Source organism: Canis aureus, chromosome 9 (genome assembly GCF_053574225.1).
Source record: "Canis aureus isolate CA01 chromosome 9, VMU_Caureus_v.1.0, whole genome shotgun sequence".
Classification (NCBI taxonomy): Eukaryota; Metazoa; Chordata; class Mammalia; order Carnivora; family Canidae; genus Canis; species Canis aureus.
The window spans coordinates 36,954,783-36,975,976 of NC_135619.1; the positions used below are offsets into that span (position 1 = coordinate 36,954,783).

At 38.3% G+C, this 21,194-nt stretch overlaps 1 protein-coding gene and 1 non-coding gene across 4 annotated transcripts in view; one reads left to right on the forward strand and one right to left on the reverse strand.

The window, feature by feature from the left end:
• The window catches only part of ACTR10 (actin related protein 10), a 31,824-nt gene extending 18,101 nt beyond the window's left edge, over window positions 1-13,723 (forward strand). For all 3 annotated transcript variants that reach the window (XM_077909443.1, XM_077909441.1, XM_077909442.1), the window contains 6 exons: window positions 2,948-2,983; window positions 5,563-5,642; window positions 5,722-5,795; window positions 10,234-10,315; window positions 11,837-12,038; window positions 13,131-13,723. In XM_077909443.1, coding sequence (XP_077765569.1) covers window positions 2,948-2,983; window positions 5,563-5,642; window positions 5,722-5,795; window positions 10,234-10,315; window positions 11,837-12,038; window positions 13,131-13,312 — 656 coding nt within the window. In that variant the 3' untranslated portion in view covers window positions 13,313-13,723. The remainder of the gene's footprint in view (window positions 1-2,947; window positions 2,984-5,562; window positions 5,643-5,721; window positions 5,796-10,233; window positions 10,316-11,836; window positions 12,039-13,130) is intronic.
• A 5,133-nt stretch (window positions 13,724-18,856) lies between these two features.
• TRNAK-CUU (transfer RNA lysine (anticodon CUU)) lies at window positions 18,857-18,929 on the reverse strand. Its single transcript has one exon. It is a non-coding gene; the product is annotated as a tRNA-Lys (tRNA).
• Between the last annotated feature and the right edge of the window lie 2,265 nt (window positions 18,930-21,194).

The following is a 21,194-nucleotide window of genomic DNA, read 5'->3' on the forward strand; positions in this document are numbered from 1 at the left end:
GAAATGCTACCGTTTTTAGCACTAATTCTTAAATTATAGGTTCCTGTTATCTACTTATATTTCTCTCATCTCTTTATTGCAAATTAAAATTTTTTGGAAATCTCTATCCGCTTGTGAGATGAATTTAAATACATAAGGATAGAAGTCTTTACACTTTTTGATTGTGCACACACACTGGCCCCATTAGTAAGAAAACTTTGGAGCACATACCTTCAATGTGTATGTATGTTTACTTTGTAAACATTTGTACTCTTATTTGTACTCTTATTACTGTATTATGAAACACAAAAGTAAGAATTTGGAAAGGGTGAGATCATGGTAAGTAATAATTCTAAAATTGTACTTACTAATGCTAAAAGGTTTTTGCTCCTCAAAAAATGTGTAGTGTGATTAAATATTTTTTATTATCTTTTTAAAGGTTGTGGCTTAACATTTTAAAGGTAGTGGTGGAAGAAGTGCATGAGTATACCCTTATGAAATCATGATTCCATTTTCAGCTATAAATTTCTGTCTTCTGGGATCCCTGGGTGGCGCAGCGGTTTGGCGCCTGCCTTTGGCCCAGGGCGCGATCCTGGAGACCCGGGATCGAATCCCACATCGGGCTCCCGGTGCATGGAGCCTGCTTCTCCCTCTGCCTGTGTCTCTGCACCTCTCTCTCTCCCTCTGTGACTATCATAAATAAATAAAAATTAAAAAAATTTTTTTTTTAATTTCTGTCTTCCTTGATGTAAATAATTTGTTCTTATAAATCAGAATATTTTTACATATTTAACAATGAGTTAAAAAGTCTGTGTTTAGAAGATTTTTTTTTTAAGATTTTATTTATTTATTCATGAGCAGGCAGAGGGAGAAGCAGGCTCCACACAGGGAGCCCGATGTGGGACTTGATCCCAGGACTCCAGGATCATGCCCTGAGCCAAAGGCAGACACTTAAGCGCTGAGCCACCCAGGTGTCCCTAGAAGATTTTAAATTTAGGTTACACAATGTTTCTGAATCTGACTTGGATAACTAGATTTTTAGCAACAAAAGTACATAACACTGATAATATATCATCCACCTTCCAGAGGTTGCCTAGATTGTATAGATATCTTTGAATACGAGATTCTTTTTTTTAATTTTACTTTTTTCCTCCAAATTTTTAGAATTCTAGTTTGTTAACATATAATACTGGTTTCAGGAGTAGAATTTAGTGATTCATCAGTAGAATTCAGTGATTCATCACATACAACACTCAATGTTCATCACAAGTGCCCTTCTTAATACTTGTCACCCATTTAACCCATCCCCTGCCTACTACCTCTCCATCAACCCTCAGTTGTTCTCTATCATTAAGAGTCTATGGTTTGCGTCTTCTCTTTTTTCTTTTTTCTTCCCGTATATTCATCTGTTTTGTTTCCTAAATTCCACATATGAGTGAGATCATACGGTATTTATCTTTCTCTGATTGACTTATTTCATTTAGCATAATACATTCTCGCTCTATCCACGTCACTGCAAATGGCAATATTTCATTCCTTTTGGCGGCTGAGTAATACTCGTGTGTGTGAATGATGAAGTTTCTTCCCTAGAAACAAAGTCTTTCTTTTTTTCTTTTCTCTTCTCTTCTCTTTTCTTTTTTCTTTTCTTTTCTTTTCTTTCTTTTTCTTTCGATTATATTTACTTATTTCAGAGAGAGAAAGAGAGTACAACAGGGGGAGGGACAAAGGGAGAGGGAGAAGCAGCCTCCTCGCTGAGTAGGGAGCCTAACTTGGGACTCGATCCCAGGCCCCAGAATCATGACCCAAGCCCAAGGCAGACACCTAATTGACTGAGCCACTCAGGCGCCCCCAAAGTTAATTTTTATGTTTGGCTTTTAAAAAGTTAGAGTGCGGGGCAGCCCCGGTGGCTCAGCGGTTTAGTGCCGCCTACAGCTCTGGGCCTGATCCTGGAGACCTAGGATCGAGTCCCACGTCAGGCTCCCTGCATGGAGCCTGCTTCTCCCTCTGTGTCTCTGCCTCTCTCTCTCCTCTCTGTGTATTCTCATGAATAAATAAATAAAATCTTAAAAAAAAAAAAAAAAGAGTGCTCCCCGCCCCCCCCCCCTCACATCCGCTTTCTGTCAGCCTGTGTCCCTCTCCCTCTCCCCCTCTCTCCTTCCTCTCCCTTCCTCTCTCCCACCTGAGCACAGGAACCTGCACAGGCCCGGCTCCGCTCGCGCCTCCCTCCTCCCCTTCCCTTCTTCCCCACCCCGGCCGGAGCCTCGCAGCTGCGTCACCGCCGCCCCCCCAGACAAGATGGACACCCCCAAGGAAGACATATGTAGAGTGTGTCGGTCAGAAGGAACACCTGAGAAACCTCTTTATCATCCTTGTGTATGTACTGGCAGTATTAAGTTTATTCATCAAGAATGCTTAGTTCAGTGGCTGAAACAGTCGAAAAGAATACTATGAATTATGCAAGCACAGATTTGCTTTCACACCAATTTATTCTCCTGATATGCCTCACGGCTTCCAATCCAAGACATATTTGCCGGACTGGTTACAAGTATTGGCACTGCAATACGATATTAGTTTCATTATACACTTGTGGCCTTTGCAAGGTTGGGAGTTGTTCCTCTTACAGCATGAAAACCTCGCTTAGAAAACAATATCCGCTGGGACGCCTCGGTGGCTTAGCGGTTGGGCGGCCTGCCTTCGGCTCTGGTCGTGATCCTGAGATCTGGGATCGAGTCCTGCAGTGGGCTCCCAGCAAGGAGCCTGCTTCTCCCTCTGCCTATGTCTCTGCCTCTCTCTCAGTCTGTGCGTCTCTCATGAATAAATGAATAAATCTTTAAAAATAAATAAATAAGTTAGAGTGCTTATATTTTTCAAAATGTTGCTGAAATGGAAAGTGGCAATGTGAGTGTAATTTAACAGACTGTTTCTGCTTATTAAACTTCTATAGTTCTAAATAAAATTTCTGTTTTAGGTTCAATTCCAGAAGGTGTCCTAGAGGACATTAAAGGTAAACTAAGTTCCCATTTTTGTCCCTTTTATCCTTAAATATTAGTTCAGAGGGCACATGTTTCTAAATATTTATGGAGGCATAAAATGCATTAAATTCATAATGTAATATCCTAGAAATATTTGATATATAGGATAAATTGTAGAATCGTGTAAATAAAATTTTGATTTTTTTTAAATTTATGGAAGCTTTTTAGCATTATTTATGATGTCTTATTGAAGAAACTTCTCAATTATAGAGTATATAGGATTACTAGGGAATTAATAGTTTGCACAGTTAACAGATAAATTGCTTATGAAAGACGCTGGTTTTATGTTGTATAAAGGTTTTTTATTCCAGTTTTTAAATACATATTTATAAGGTCAATTATTTTACTGACTTTGGAAGTTCTAATTTGGGGCCAAAGTATATTGGGCTCACTTGAATAAGATACATTACTTCTTTCCTAGAGTACACCTTTATGATAATTTTTTAATTGAGTTTTCTGGCTTTGGGGGGAGGTTATTTGTGGGTTTTTTGTAAAATTTGTTTATTTTTTTGAGAGAGTGTGTATGCAACACAGGGGGAAGGGGCAGAGGGAGAGAGAGAAGCAGACTCCCCACTGATCAAGGAGCCTGACACAGGGCTTGATCCCAGGATCCTGAGATCATGACCTGAGCCGAAGGCAGACGCTTAACTGACTGAGCCACCCAGGCACCCCAGTTTTCTGGTATTTTGGCTCACTGAAAGGAAAAGCATTTAAAATATAATTTAAGGGGCATCTGGGTGGCTCAGTATTTGAGCATCTGCCTTTGGCTTAGGGCGTGATCCCAGGGTCCTGGAATGGAGTCCTGAATCAGCATCCCCACAGGGGAGCCTGCTTCTTCCTCTGCCTATGTCTCTGCCTCTCTCTCCCTGTGTCTCTCATGAATAAATAATTAAAATCTTAAAAAATAAAATGTGTGTGTGTGTGTGTGTGTGTGTATGTAATATTCCTCAGTACTGAGAATGTCATGTAAAATTAATAAGAGAAAATCAGATAATAATGGATTTTAGAATTAATTGAGACCTAGAGATAATCTGGTACAATTGGGGCCCTGAAATACTAAGTGATTTATTTAGGGTCACACCATAGCTGGTATTAGAGCGAGGTCTGAAAAGTGGATATTGTTCTTCATTTTATTGTTTATGTGGTATAATCATTTATAATTTCTTCAGTTATTGTAAAACTTGGGTCATTTGTACATGCTTATTGCAGTAGCTTCCTATGCCAAGTATATAAGATCTTAAGGGCTATTTATCTTATATAACAAAGAGAGTTATGAGGACTTGAATAAAATAAAAAATATGTAAATAGCTTGAACATCTAGCTTACTATTTAGCATATTAGCATATTAGAAATTCCTAATATATTTTGAATTAGTGAATGAGAAGAATTTTATATAAAATGTAAGTACATATTTAACATGTTTTACAAGTAATTAACAAAGTTATTAGATTCTTGCATTCAACGTCAGTTTTGTTTCTACTTTTTTTTAATTATATTTTTTTAAGATTTCATTTATTTATTCATGAGAGACACAGAAAGAGAGAGAGAGAGGCAAAGACACAGGCAGAGGGAGAAGCAGGCCCCATTCAGGGAGCCCGACGTGGGACTTGATCCCAGGTCTCCAGGATCAGGCCCCCGGCTGAAGGCGGCGCTAAACCGCTGAGCCACCTGGGCTGCCCAGTTTTGTTTCTACTTAAAAATTTTTTGTTCCTTACCTACTTTGAAAATAATTTGAAGCAACTTATTATAAGGCGCTTTGCAACAGAAATTATATTTGAAAGAATAAATGTTCAAAGTGCAAAAGAAAAAGGTGACCTAGTAGAAGGAAAATGGTAGTTTTGGGCTATGCCAAGAGGGAGAAAATAATCATAAAAAAACACTAAACTGGGGATCCCTGGGTGGCGCAGCGGTTTGGCGCCTGCCTTTGGCCCAGGGCGCGATCCTGGAGACCCGGGATCGAATCCCACGTCGGGCTCCCGGTGCATGGAGCCTGCTTCTCCCTCTGCCTGTGTCTCTGCCTCTCTCTCTCTCTGTGTGTGACTATCATAAATAAATAAAAATTAGAAAACAAACAACAACAAAAAAACCCCCACTAAACTAAGGAGTGTTACTGCCTCTAAGAGCAAAATTTAGCTTCTGTCCAACCCAGAGTTTTAAAAAGAATCAGCCAGGTAGATACATAAGATTAGATATAGAGACAGAAATCAATTTGCCTCAGAGAAACATCCTATATTTTCACGTTGCTAAAATTTACTTTTATCACGGTATTCTTTATATAGGAAATATAAAAAAAATAATAGTTTCCTCACAGATTTTTTTAATGTGATTTTGTGAAAGATGAACATGCAACATGTCTTAACAATGCTTCAGTGAATGAAAAAGTTTTTTATTTGTAAATAAATTGTCATAACCAAACTAAAAACAAGGAGAGCTTATAAAATCCAACAAAAGAATGGATGACTAGTATGTTCACTTGAATAGAATTGTCTTAACTGGGACATAGATTGATTCAATCACAAACTATAACAAGTCTCCTTTTCTTTCTCATAAGTGCGCACTTGCTTTGTAAGTGATCTGAAACGTGGATTAAAAATCCAAGCAGCAAAATTTAATATTGATGGTAATACTGAGGTGAGTTAAAAAACAAATATATATTCTTTTTACAGAGATTATAACTTACATATTTATGCTTATGATATTTATATTTCAGCGTCCCTTACCACCCCCAAATGTCGACTACCCATTGGATGGAGAGAAGATTTTACATGTTCTTGGATCAATCAGGTAGACCTTAATTTTTATGAGCAAAATAGTGAACTAAAATGAATTTTTGGCCTTTAAAAATATATAAGCCTTTAATATTGCTGATTAACAATTATTTTCATTAGGCCTTCTCATTCGTGATTTTTAATAGTCAGCTTTTTAATTAAAAAAATTTTTTTTTAATTTTCCTTCCTGTCCTTCAAAGTACTTCAGAATTAATTAGTAGACCTATTCCTTGAGGTAGAGAATAAAGTATAATACTTTTTTAAAAAGATTTTATTTATTTATTTGTTTGTTCGTTTGTTTAAAGGGAGCACATGTGCTTGAGCTGGGGGAAGGACAGAGAGGGAGAGAAAGAATCTCAAGCAGGCTTCCATGCTGAGTGCAGAGCCTGTTGTGGGGCTGATTTTACAACCCTGAAATCATGACCCGAGCTGAAACCTAAAAGACACTCAACCAACTGAACTACCCAGGTGCCCCTAAAGTATACTTTAAGGCAGGGTTCAGCACACCTTTTTTGTAAGGAGCCAAAGGGTAAATAGCTTAGGCTTTGTGAGCCACATGGTCTGTGTTGCAACTACCTATCTCTATGATTGGAGTGCAAAATCAGCCAAAGATAGTATATAAATGAATGAGCATGGCTGTGTTCCAATAAAATTTTATTTACAAATCATATGGTCTGGAATTGGCTTGCAGGCCACATATTGCTGCCTCCTGCTTTAAAATGTTTTCATGATAGAAAGAATGCATTCTTCCAAATATGTTTAATCTTTTTTTTCTTTAAAGATTTCATTTATTTGAGAGTGAGCAAGAAAGAGAGAGGGAGAAGGAGAAGGGGGAGGGGCAGAAGCAGAGTCATTGCTGAGTAGGGAGCCCACAGTGGGGCTCAATCCCAGGACCCTGACATCATGACCTGAGTCAAAGGCGATGCTTAATCTACTGAGCCACCCAGACACCCCATATATGTTAAATTGTAAGGGCCAGTTAGTAATTCCCTTTTTCATTATTCATTAGATTATTCTACTAGTAATGCAATATAGTTATTAATGACTTACATAATTATATTGGTAACAATAGCATTTATTTTTATATGCAAGCTTTATAAAACTTGTATTTATGGAAGTTTTATTTAATTATTAGATCAGAAGATGCATAGAAAAGAGTTATGTAAACATTGAAGAGCCTGTTGGATTCTGAGATAATATAGAGGTTGAGATATTGAAAGGATGAACATAAATACACAGATGTTAAAGATGGTAGGGTAGGAGGACAAAAAAAATGAGAATACTTTTTGATAGTAACTTTAATAATATTTACCTCTTTTTAAAATTTTATTCATTAAATTACTATTTTAAATTTTCTCCAGGTTGTTGGAGCCCAAAATAAGAGAATAAAATAGATGTTGAAGGAAATTAATATGGAGCTTTTTGATTTCATAATAGGAAAATAGATTGGGAATTAAAAAGCCACTGTGTCTCACATTTCAAACCCAATTAATTTATAAGTGTTTGCTAACATGTTTTTCCTACTAAAAATCTAGTTTCATTGAAACCAGTAGTTTGTTGGTAAAGCAGAAGGGTCCTTTAAAGTAAAGACCACTTAAAACAATCATATACTAAACATTTCATATTAAAAGATATAAATAGTTATTGCCAAACTTTTTTCCAGGACCTTTTCTTTAAGGGTAAGTCTGCTTCTAGAGTTTCGAGTTAAGTGTACATAAACCAGTTAGTTCATGGTTTATTATTTCCAAGTATTTTGTTGTTTTCTATTGTAATTGCAGTGAAAACTTAGTTATTTGTGAAGCAGTCTTGGTACAAAATTCTTACAGAAATTTTCTTCTAGACTTTTGCAGTTGTATTACCCATATTAAAAAGATTTTAGGGACACCTGGGTGGCTTAGTGGTTGAGCGTCTTACTCTTGAATGTGGCACAGGTAATGATCTCAGAGTTCTGGGAGCCCTGTGTCAGGCTCTGTGCTTAGTGTGGAGTCAGTTTGAGATTCTCTCCCTCTGCCCCTCCCTGCACACTTGCACTCTCTTTCTTTCTACTGAATAAATAAAATCTTTAAAAAATTTTTTTCAAATTACTGTCTTTTCAAAGCATAGTTCACCAGTTTTTTTTTTGGTTTTTTGTTTGTTTGTTTGTTTGTTTGTTTTTTAAGATTTTATTTATCCATGATAGAGAGAGACAGGCAGAGGGAGAAGCAGGCTCTGTGCAGGGAGCCTAACGTGAGACTTGATCCTGGATCTCCAGGATCACATCCCGGTCTGAAGGCAGCACTAAACCACTGGGCCACCAGGGCTGCCCAACGTTCAGCACAGTTCACATAGAAAAACAACTTATTTTCTACCCTACTATTTTTTGGTTGAGTAATAATTGTAAAATTATGTAATTTCAATATCAAATCTGTTGACAATAAAAGACTTGGAAAAAGAAAACTGATGCTCTGTAAGCATTCGTCTCAACTGCTAGAAATGGAAGTATGCAGGCATAACAAGTGGCCAGCTATGAGTGTTGAGCGTCCTGCAGGCCTCAGTATACTTTACTGATGAAATGGAGAGTTGGCAAGTAGGTTGAGTCTCATTAAGAGAATTTTATGTTTTGAATCTGTTTTGAAAAAGATTTAAGAAAACTTCAAAATAGTATGCACAGTATGATCTAAATTTTATTTTAAAGAAATACTTTTTATGTATATGTATAGATCTGTATTGTATGCAGTTTGGCCACCAGTTACACAAACCTGACAGTAGTGGCTTAACCAAGATAGAAGTTTGTCTCTCTTTTAAAAGTTCAGAAGTAGATAGTTCAGGGATGGTATAACATCTCCCATCAGGGACATAAACTTCCTTCCATTTCTTACCCTTCAGGGGGTAGCCCTGTCCATAGGGACCAGGGTGGTCACTGGAGTTAGCAGCTAGTATATCCGCATTTAAAGCCCTGTGGAATATAAGAAATAGTGAAAGGGACTATAAGAGAAAGGAGGGAAACTGAATGGGGAAAAATTAGAGAGGAAGACAAACCATGAGAGACTCCTAACTCTGGGAAAGAAACAAAGGGTTGCAGAAGGGGAAGTGGGTAGGGGGATGGGGTAACTGGGTGATGGGCACTAAGGAGAGCACATGATGAGATGAGCACTGGGAGTTATACTATACGTTAACAAATTGAATTTATTTTTTTTTTTTTAATTTTACTTATTTATGATAGTCACACAGAGAGAGAGAGAGAGAGAGAGAGAGAGAGAGGCATAGACATAGGCAGAGGGAGAAGCAGGCTCCATGCACCGGGAGCCCGACGTGGGATTCGATCCCGGGTCTCCAGGATCACACCCTGGGCCAGAGGCAGGCGCCAAACCACTGCGCCACCCAGGGATCCCCAGCAAATTGGGGATCCTTTTTTAAAAAATTGATTGATTGATTGATTGTCCATGTACAGGAACAGGTCAGGGGCAAGGACACTCTCTAGTGGACTCTGTGCTGAGTGCAGAGCCCCATGCAGGGCTCCATCCCATGACTCTGAGGTCACAACCTGAGCTGAAACCAAGAGTTGGCCACTTAACCAACTGCACCACCCAGGTGCCCCTGCTTCCTCTCCTTTTTAAGGAGATTTTCTAGAAGTCCCAGATACCACTTCCATCTCATTGTTATGTAGCTACACGTCTAGCTACAGAGGAGGCAGGTAAATAGAGTGTTTCAACTGGGAAGGGGCATTGTACCTAGCTTAAAAATGGAATTCTATTTTTTCAAAAAATTATAGATTCACAGGAGATTACAAGATGATAGAGAGAGGCTCTGTGTACTCTTCACCTAGTTTCTCCCAGTGGTTACATCTTACTTCATTGTAATACAATAGCAAAACCAGTAAATGGTCATAGGTGTAATCTGTATGTATAGTTCTGTGTAATTTTATTACACTTAGAAATTTGTAATCACCACCACAATCAAGATATAGAACTATTCCACCACAAAGATCTTCCTTGTGCTCTCCCAAAATAGGGTTCTTTTGAGAATGAACAGAAAAATGGAAAATGAATATCTTATGAGACATATGTTATTTTTAAAAACAAATACATGGGGAGAGGATGGTCTTTAAATATTTTGTATCACTACAGATCTGCTTCTTGAATCTTTATAGAATTTTGCTCCTCTTCTGTTATTAGGCTTTTGGAAGTATAATTGGATAAAATGTATGTTAATCTGTACAAAATGATCGTTGTACCTAATACTTAGGGAGTGCCTCCTATGTACCAGGCAGTGTTCTATTGAATCATTGAATCCTCACCTCAACACCTGTGAGGCAGGTGCTATTATTCTCCTCATTTACAAGTGCAAACAATGTGTGTTTTAATAATCATTCTATGTTAACATAGTACTGGTATTTGAAAAAGTAGAACTAATGGTATATTCTGTATCATGCTATATGATGTCAACAAAGCACTCTCTGTTTTTAATCGCATTAGAGATTCGGTTGTGGAAATCCTTTTTGAACAAGATAATGAGGAGAAAAGTGTTGCCACTTTGATACTGGATTCCCTTATACAGGTATTTTGATTTTGTAAAAAGCTTCAATTTATGACTACAGCTCTTTAGAAAAAAAAGGTTTATTTTTTATTTTTTATTTTTATTTTTAGAAAAAAAAGTTTTTTAAAGATTTATTTATTTAGTTGAGAGAGAGAGAGAGAGAGTAAGTGCATAGGAGAGGGGTAGAGGGAGATATAATTTTTTTTTAATTTATTTACTCCTTTCCTCCTTTTCTGTGCCGTGCTTTTTTTTTTTTTAAGATTTTATTTATTTATTTGACACAAGCAGGAGGAGGAGCAGAGGGAGAGGGAAAAACACACTCCCTGCTGAGCAGGGAGCCTGACCCAGGGCTCCATCCCAGAACCCTGGAATCACGATCTGAGCCAAAGGCACTCAACCGCTGAGCCACCTGGGCACCCCAAGGGAGACAGAATCTTAAGCAGACTCCACAATGAGTGGAGAGCCTGACATGAGGCTTGATCTCATAACCCTGATATCACAACATGAGCTATGCATAACCAAGAGATGGATGCTTAACTGACTATACTACCCAGGTGCCCTGAGATAAAAAAATTTTTAAGTAATCTCTACACCCCACGTAGGGCTTGAACTCACAACCCCGAAATCAAGAGTGGCATGCTCTACTGATTGAGCCAAACCAGGGGACCTGAGAAAATTTTTAAATGTTATTTTCTGTATTTATACTTTAGCCACTGGTTACAATTTTTAGCTTTTATGTTAAATTTTACAGTTGCTGAGTTTTACTTTGGCACTGAGATAGGATACATTTCAAACTCAGGGATCATAAGTGCTGTCATGTATTATTTCTGTAGCAACTATCAGATTTTTATGTTGTACCTAGTACAGCTTGTAGTTTCTTTAAATGCAAGTTTGTGTAGTGCTGAATTTTAAATTCCACAGGGATTATAAGAGTCTGTCTCTTTGGTTTAATGACTGGAATCACAGAACTCCATGTGAAACGCCATCGCTTTGAAAGATACTATCTACTCTGGCAGCTCTACTCAGATTTTTATGAAAAACATAGCATCAATGAAAGACTTTAACATTCTAATTCTTAGAACCATAATTTTTCTAAGAATGTTATCTTCCCACTTGACCTAGCTCTGGATATAACACGGTGAAGTTATCACCTCAGAAAAATTAAGTTTCTGCATAATTTCCTTGCTAAAAAAAGAAATAATGCCATTTTATTTTTTTTCATGTTCTTTGTTCAACTGAGTCATTCTTCGTTGAAAATGAGAATACTCACATATAACTACCATGTGCCTTGTGGAATTTTAAATTCTATACTGTTAGATTTTAAAATCTTTAAAGTTCTGTATAAGTATATGGCAATATTATCATTGCTGTATTTGCTACATGAAAAACTCCCTTGTAAAAGAAACCTTGCTGTGCCTTTTGTGTGTGTGTGATAGTAATGATCAATCACCTATGTTATTCATAATAATCTGTATATTTTCTTGAATCCAATCAAGCATTATTTATACAGGTAAATTTTTTTTTCTTTCTCTTTAATAATAGTGCCCAATTGACACAAGAAAGCAACTAGCAGAGAATTTGGTAGTCATAGGTGGCACATCTATGTTGCCAGGATTTCTCCATAGATTGCTTTCAGAAATAAGATATTTGGTAGAAAAACCAAAATATAAGAAAGCACTTGGCACCAAGACATTCCGAATTCATAATCCACCTGCAAAGGCTAATTGTGTTGCCTGGTTGGGAGGTAAGAATTTAGTTTTTAAAATATAATGATTATATAGTAATTGGTTCCTGAATGGTATTATTAACGGATAGATGATTCATTCTTAAAAATTGCTCGCTTAATGAGCTAATAGAACTTTGAACACTGGCTTTTTCCTTAAATTATTGTCTGAATTGTACACTGATTTCTCTTCGCATTTGCGTTTTTTTTTTTTTAAGTAAACACCCAGTTAAAATCATTACTCATAATAGTGATAGCTATGCATTTATTCCAGTTATACTACCATTGCTCATAACATTTTTTAATTCCTTCTAAAGCTAATTTGAGAGCCATAAATGAGAATTGATCTCTTTATTCTATACTTTATTTTGTGACTGAATTCATTGAATGATAGTTCATAGGAAATGATAATTTCATTGAAATAAGGAAATAGCCCATATATATAAAAGGTCTTGTGGGTCTTTATAAAGTCTTCAGCATAGATCGAATGGCATTATAATGATGCTTATTGGGTTTTGCAGTGTTGTTTTATATATTAACATACAATCTTAGAATTGTGGCAAAGAAAACGAACGGTATTATTTACTGTATTTACACAGAATTGAAAATAGTTTCCACCCCTCTCTACCTTACCTGCTTTTATCTTATTTTATTTTTTAATTTTTTTTTTTTTTTAATTTTTATTTATTCATGAAAGAAACAGAGAGAGAGAGGCAGAGACACAGGCAGAGGGAGAGGCAGGCTCCATGCAGGGAGCCCGACATGGGACTTGATCCCACGTCTCCAGGATCACACCCTGGGCAGAAGGCGGTGCTAAACTGCTGAGCCACCCAGGCTGCCTGCCTTACCTGCTTTTAGACACACTAATGCTTATTAGCATTTTCACTACAATCTGCTATGAGCCATTTAAATTACTTTCAACATAGGAGTTGTGGCTTACCCTGTTACTCAAAATCTAGGATATAAAACAACTGCAGTTAATTTGTGAATGTGCATTGCTCAATTTCATCTGTTCTCTATTGTCATATAATGAAGTGGATGTATGTATGTATACATAAAATGTTCTGATAAGTTTTTGTCTTAACTATAAATTTTTTTTTTTCAACCACATAGGAGCTATTTTTGGAGCACTGCAGGACATACTTGGGAGCCGCTCAGTCTCAAAGGAATATTATAATCAGACAGGCCGTATACCTGATTGGTGTTCTCTTAATAACCCACCTTTGGAAATGATGTTTGATGTTGGGAAAGCTCAGCCACCACTGATGAAGAGAGCATTTTCCACTGAGAAATAAAAATTTGAAATTCAACTTTGCTTTTTTATCAAGTATCTAATCAATTACAAGCAAATTGTATAAAGTATATAGGATGCTGTTAGAGATTACTTTATTTGGAAGTGAAAGCATTTCTGTAATTATTCTTTGCATTAATATTTAATTCTTTTGACTGTTGTTTCTCTTGTGTAGTAGTGAAATAGTAGCTGATGCTTATGAAATTTGTTGTATTTATATCAATAAAATACAGTAAAGCAGAGTAATTTTGGAAGTCTGTTACAATTTTAGTTCCCAAAAAGAATTATAACATTGTCCCTCCGCAAGTCACATTATCTGCCCTGAGCATTGGAAGATATCTATTTCATTATTTTCAGCAGTTATTTCATTTAAAGAATAAATAATGTTACCATCACCAGGTATTTCAAATATTGACATGGGTCTCTTTCTTCAAATCCTTTGGTTTTGGCATTTATGTGTCCATATTAGAATGCTGCTTTTCTAGGAACATATTTGACTCTTTGGACTGAGAATGTTTAGTAGCAAAGATGAACATTTGTTAAGCAAAGCTAGGAAATGTTTACTTTTTAACTTTACAGTTTCTTTATGAAGAATTCTACATTTCTAAGAAGAAAGGTGTTTCATTTTTATGCAAAGGTATTCTACCTTATGTATTTTTATGAAAATGCTTTATAAACATGTAATCATAATTTTTAATCTCTTTTGTGCTTTTTATCTTCTCAGTATAAGGGTTCTTGGAAATATATACTCAGTCATTGTTTAATTTTAATTTTTGTTCTTCATTTGTTTTTAACAAACTACCTCTTACTGAAATTTTGCTGGTTTTATTCTTCTAGGTGCCTGTGAAAATATGTACACCTATCCCTGAAGAATATACTCCTATTCTTGAAGACAGAGTAGGAATTGATAGATTTTCTGGCCTGAATAACTCGAATCTGTTCTTACTCATAGTTTAATCATTTTGATTGTGCTTTTCTGGGTCCTTCTTAGTTTTGCCATACACTTTATGTGTGAAGATATCAGCACCAACTAACAATTGAAAGAGCTGGTTTCTGGCATTAATAGGAAATAATTTTTTAAAAAAAAGTGGGGGAGGGACACCTTGGTGGCTCAGTGGTGGACTGCCTTTGACTCAGGTCGTGATCCCGGGGTCCTGGGATCAAGTTCTGCATCAGGCTCCCCATAGGGAGCCTGCTTCTCCCTCTGCCTATGTCTCCACCTCTCTCTGTCTCTCACGAATAAAAAAATCTTAAAAAAAAAGGGGGGGGGGTGCAGCCCTGGTGTCTCAGCGGTTTAGCACCGCCTTCAGCCCAGGGCATGAACCTGGAGACCCGGGATCCAGTCGCACGTTGGGCTCCCTGCGTGGAGCCTGCTTCTCCCTCTGCCTCTCTCTCTCTTAGGAATAAATAAATAAAATATTTTTTTAAAAAAAGGAAAGAACTGGTGTGTTTAAAAATAGTTCTAGGGCAGCCCGGGTGGCTCAGCAGTTTAGCGCTGCCTTAGGCCCAGGACTGATCCTGGAGACCCAGGATTGAGTCCCATGTCAGGCTCCCTGCATGGAGCCTGCTTCTCCCTCTGCCTGTGTCTCTGCCTCCCTTTCTTTCTCTCTCTGTGTCTCACGTGAATAAATAAAATCTTAAAAAAAAAATATTTCTGGCTGTACTTTGTCAACCTGTACTACTACTATAGTAGCATGAAACTAAGATTAATTCAGTATTTATTGACTGCCGTGTGTATAGTGTAGTTTCAGACACTATAAATGCTACAAAAGACAGGGACCTTTGCCTTTAGGACATTTTCATAGAAGTGGTTGGTACACAACTGATGTTACAAACAGAATGTGGTAGCAACGTTAGGGATATCAATTGCTTGTTACTGATGTAGTTAATTCCTTTGTTTTCATGTAAATAATATTTGTGTTTTATCTAACATGATTAGTTTTGGATATAGAATTCAGTAATTCATCAGTTGCTCATGACATCACATGTCTTTCTTAATGCCCATCACCCAGTTACCCCATCCCCCCGCCTACTACCTGATGTAGTTAATTCTGACTAGCTAGTTAAAGAAAGCTTCATAGAGGAGGCTTTTACCCTTGTTCCTGAAGGATGAGTAGAATTTTCATAGTTGGAGTTATTCCAGTCTATATGAACTGAATTCTCTACACAAAATCTTCAAAACATTTGGCATTGGGATGAAGCATTGCTAATTATAGTTTAGGATTAGTTCGTAAAGAACTTGAAAATCATAATAAAAGCAGTGAATAAAACTATGAAAGATCACTTTTGCCATCCAGTTTCCTAATACATTCATTCCAAAAAGTGAGGTTATTTTATCCTTTGGACCTGACACTCTTCCAGAGCACCCCTTCCCCCAAAGTAGTCCTCTTTCCCATAAGCACACATCTATAACTGATGCACTTACAACTTTTTTGACCTTGTAAGAAAGTTTTATCTTCTTTTCTGGAATATAAGCTCCATAAGAACAAAGCCCCTTTGTTTTTTGTTTGTTTGTTTGTTTTTAAGATTTTATTTGAGAGGGAAAGTACAAGCACGGTGAGGGGCAGAGGGAGAAGCAGACTCCCACTGAGCAGGGAGCCTGATTCAGGGACTCTGGAATCATGACTTAAGCTGAAGGCAGACATTTAACCAACTGAGCCACCCAGGTGCCCAACCCCTTTATTTCTGAACTGTGAAAGCTCTCAGTGGGATTACCATCAGTGCTCAATAGTATGGATTCACTATTAACATTACCTTTTTGTAGTAAACATTTTCAAAATTTTTTTGTTTGAATTATTTATGAAAAGCTTTTCAGGACTGAATAATATGAAAAAGATGGTCTCTGAGTGAAATAGAGCTTTGTATGTAGGTAGCTAGGAAGTGACAGACCTCTATTGGCTGAAGTTAAGGAATGGAGCCCTCTCTTGGGTTGAATTGTGTGTCGCAGAAAGATCTATTGAAGTCCTAACCTCTAGTACCTGTGAATATTATTTGGAAATAAGAGTTTTTGTAGATGTAATCAAATTAAGGTGAGGTCATTATGGTAAACCCTATGACTGGTATCCTTAGAAGGTGAGAGAAATGCCATGAGACAGATAACACGGGGAGAAGACAGGAAATCACCAAAGCGGAAATGGAAGTTCTGCAGCTGCAAGCCAGAGAACTCCAAGGATTGCCGGTGATGCCACAAAAAAGCAGAAAACATTCTTCAAGAGATCCTTTGAAAGCATGACTCTGCCTACACTTTGATTGCAAGCTTCTAGCCTCCAGAACTGTAAAAAATAAATTTCCATTGTTTTAAGCCTCCTAGTATGTGGCACTTTGTTATGGCAGCCCAAGGGAACTAACACTTCCTACTTAATTGACCAGTACCTATTTATTGAACATCTACCAGATACTAATTTAGGTTCTTGAGATACCTTAATGAGCAAAGACAAACCAGCCATTCCAAGAGGTGGAGAAAGTAAAGAAACATAACAGTAAGAAGATAACATAGGACAAAGTGTAAAGTGGATGAAGTGGGGGTAGTTGCTGATTAGAAAAGCCGTTAGATTTGGGCTCATTTATGACTTGAAGAAAGAAATTAGGCACCCGTGACTTAAATACATATTTGGTCTCTGTCCCTGGTTCCTGACACAGAGCTCCTAAAAACCTTATTTTCTGTGTGATGGGGGGTGTTAGGAGCATCTTACACAGAAATCTTAAATCCCTTGGAATTTCTTGGGTAGTAGGAGTGTCTTTTTTTCTAAGAAGACAATTCTCAGGCTCCTGGATTACTTCAGGATGAGGAGGGGTGGTCACCAGAAGGACCCAACGCACAATTAGAAGCTTAGAATTTTGGCACATGCACACACACAACTCTGTCTTCTAGGGAGAGAAGAGGGATAGGAAATTGAGTTAATAATCATGTCTACCTGATGAAACCTCCATTAGAAATCCCTAACCCACAGGCTTGGGAGAGCTGGCAGGGTGGTGAACACAACCCAGGCTCTGATGTTCCAGGAGACAGCATGGAAGGGCTGTGCTTCCTCGTACCTCGTCTTATGCGCCTTTTCCAAATGGCTGTTCTGAGTTGTATCCGTAATAAACCAGGAATAAGTAAACTTTTCTTGAGTTTCTCGAGTCATTCTTGGAAATTGTCAACCTGGAGGAGAGGATTATGGGAATCTGTGATTTATAACCAACTGGTCAGAAGTGCAGGAGGCCTGGGATTGCGGTTGCCAACTCACGGAAAATCGGTCACCGGAGTCCTCCTCTTGCTACGTCAGTGACTTTGCCAATCCCAACTTTAGTCTGCTCTCCCTCTTATTAGGTTCTATTAAGACAGTCGAATCGCCCTTGCTTTTGCGAAAGCCGAATCCAGAGGGGACCTCACTTGTTTGGGATTACCCGAGTGCCGCGCAATCCTCTAATAGGTTCTTTCCGACACCCCACATCCCTCCCTGCGGTGTCTAATAAACCAAACGCGTTCAAGTGCAACGACGGCTGTGGTTTTCTGGTCTTTTTTTTTTTTTTTTGAAGGGGATTCGCAGGGTTAAGGGCTGCTAGGAGGATGGTGAGCACGGACGACTGCGGGGAAAGAGAATGGTAACCGGCTGCTGGGAAATTAGGTCAGAGTTTTTGTTCTGTTCTAAGATAAAGAAATGACAGCGTGTCTGTTGAAGGAAAGGAGAGGAAAGAAAAGATGCGGGTTCGGTAGCGCAAAGCCGGGGACAACCTGCGGAGGTGCGGGCACCCGCGGTCCGGGCGCGGGGGCGGGGGCGCGGGGCGGGGGCGGGGGGCGGGGGGCGGGTCCGCGCGCTCCGGCGCCGCCTGCGGGCCCGGGGCTTGCTCCGTCCCACCCGCGCCGACCGCGGAAGGCGCAAGTCCCGCCTCCGCAAAACGCCTGGTTCCCGTTCTCTCGGGCTCCTGGGTCAGAGCCGCCCCTTTATCAGAACACCGGCCTCGCGACGTCCACCCAAGCGGGTGCTTGGGTCCCAAGTACAGTCCCAGGAACAACGGAAGGAACCTTGCTGCCCGCAGCGTCTGTGCAGATCCGCCCGCAGCCAGAAACCTCGCTCGCGGTGTCCTTATGGCTCCGGGGGCGGTCCTGGCCTGCCCCCCGCCCCCCGCCCCTTCCCTCAGGACACGCCCTATCCTGGGAGGAACGCGGAAAGGAAGACGGCTTTTGCGTAAGGTCTCTTAGTTCTTGAAAAGCTGCCAAAGTTGGGGGCTCGTAATTTTGTTCTGCTGGAAGGAAGACTTGCTCTCTACCAACAGCTGTGCCACTGTGCATAGTCACGCGGGAAACCGGTCTCACCTTTAAACCTTTTAGCGTCCTCCGCTCTCAGGAGGTGGTTGGGGACAGACATCGCGGAAGAGGAACGTTTGCTTGCAAGTGCGCAAGCGTGAACCCTGTTTGGTTTGCAAAATCAAGTCTTTCTTCCATAGATTTGATTAACCTTGAAAGCACTTGCATTAATTCGGCTTAGAGAACTCTCTTTACTTAGAAGGCTTTGGAGAAACCCTAAAACGTTTATGTAAAATGGAAGTTACCAAAAGAGCCAATCGCCCAACGTGGGGCTCGAACCCACGACCCTGGGATTAAGAGTCCCATGCTCTACCGACTGAGCTAGCCGGGCGCCTGGGAGGCAGGTTCGTTTTTCTGTCTCTTGATGAGTATTCAACTATATTTGGGTTTTTTTTTTTCTCCCTCTTCCATTTTTTACTTAGAAAAGAATTTTATAGCATATTATTAAATAGGCACTTCTGAATCATTTTTAAGAAGTCTTTAAGACATTTCTTTAATTGCTCTGAGGTTTAGTAATTTTTGTTGCGTGTGTATCCCAAGGTCATTGAAAACTCACGCAAATTTATATTATTACAGTCATTGAATCTTTTTTCTTCTTAAGTGTTTTAAAATATTTACTGCCCATTATTTTATCTTCTTTACAGAAACACTTATTAAGGCTACCTACCTTCTACCAAATGGTAAATTGGATTCCTACAATTTGGGTCTCGGCATTAGAAAACATAGTCCAACCTCTGTGATGTTAGTTTCGCCGAAGAACAGCAGGGCTTGGCTACTTTTTCTTTAATGAGATCTAGCCAAGGAAAGTTAAATTGAAGAAGCAGTTTCTGCTTCAATTAAAGTAAGGTCTCTTTCAGGTAACTGCCTAACACTGGAGACAAGACTCTCTGAGGTTGTTATTACCACTCAACTCAAATGACAGAAGCTGGGATGAAACGTTTATAGAATCACTGAATCCCATGGTAAAGAATATTAATCCTAAGAAGAAAAAAAAAGAACTGATTTTGATCAAATTTTGATGAGCTGAGACAATGGAATAATCTTCAACGGAAATATACTTATTCTGAGATATTAGTGAACTTCTTTAAACAAGGAATTCTGCAAATCTCTGTGATGGGGGCAATCTAAAGCCTAATTGTATATAACAAAGAATAAGAAAGAATTCTTAAAGTTCAGTATTTAGAAATTAAAAACACTGATCGTCACATTTTCTAAGCTACTTAATTAAAAAAATAATAAAGTATGGCATAAAATAATATTATATATTTAAATTACTCAAAGTATGCCTAAGATTTAAGTAGAATATTTAAAAATTCAAGTTTTATTAAAACATTAAAATACAATTATTCACTAATAGTTTATTTTTATTGCGATTGCAAACTCTGGTTTATTTTTATAAGTGGCTGAATGTACCTGGGAAATCAATTTTTATTTATTTGTATTCTCAACACATTTATTAAGTACTTATCATATACACAGCACTGTGTTATGTATTCTGGTAGAAGTATAAAACAGATTCTGGTAACCTTAAAAAGCTTACCATTCTGTAAGAAAGATATGTGCAAATTACATACCAATTTTATATGTACTACTTCCAAAAGTAATTTAGAGTAACTTAATTAAAACAAACAAATAAATCCATACCCACACCTTTTAAGTTTTCTCATGAATCAGGCAAATAATCAAGAACCCGAGCCCACAATTCAATGCATTCTTCAAAGATACAAGAGTCCTCAACAGTCCAGCTCCCAAATAGGCATTTCATCTGATAAGTTCAGAAAGAGCTCCAAATTCTTAATAAGTGAAGAGGTAGTAGGCATTAGGTACTCAAATAACGTTTTTTATGTGCAAATAATGTAGTTAAAAGTTGAACTGAACCCCTAAACAAGTTTTGGTTGGGTACTTACAGTTTACTTTCAAGATGAACCCACCTAAGACTATACTCTTTAGCTTCCTTAGCAGTTTATTGGCCTACCCTTGTCAAAATACCCTCATTAAAACCCCTCATGAAAAAATTGCAACTAGAAATTTCACTGAGGGTTAGATAAATTAGATGGCTTGTCTTGCAAATAAATTTAAATCTTTTATCCATTTGTTCAAGAATATAAACTAACTGCCAATTATAATTCTTCATAAGCAGGGGGAAGCAACTGAAATTCCCCCTTCTTCCTTTTTTTTCTACATCCAATATTTCAGCAAGCCCACATATCTAAAATCCATCATCTACACATTTCCACTTCCACTGCCACTACTCTAGTCCAAATCATTGTCTTTACTTCAGGCCCACAGGACTACAATAGCTTTCCAACTAGCCTCCATGCTTCTACTTCCTCATATCAGGCTTCACACTGAAGCAAGAGAGATCATTGAATAACTTATTTTTGTGAGATTTTATTTATTCATGAGAGACACAGAGAGAAGCAGAGACATAGGCAGAGGAGAAGCAGGCTCCCTGCCAGGCTGGGGAAGGGGGTGGATGTGGGACTTGATCTCAGGACCCTGGGATCACCACCTGAGCCAAAGGCAGACTCTCAACCACTGAGCCACCCAGGTGTCCCTAATTTAAATTAGATCATATAATTCCCCTGCTTTAAAA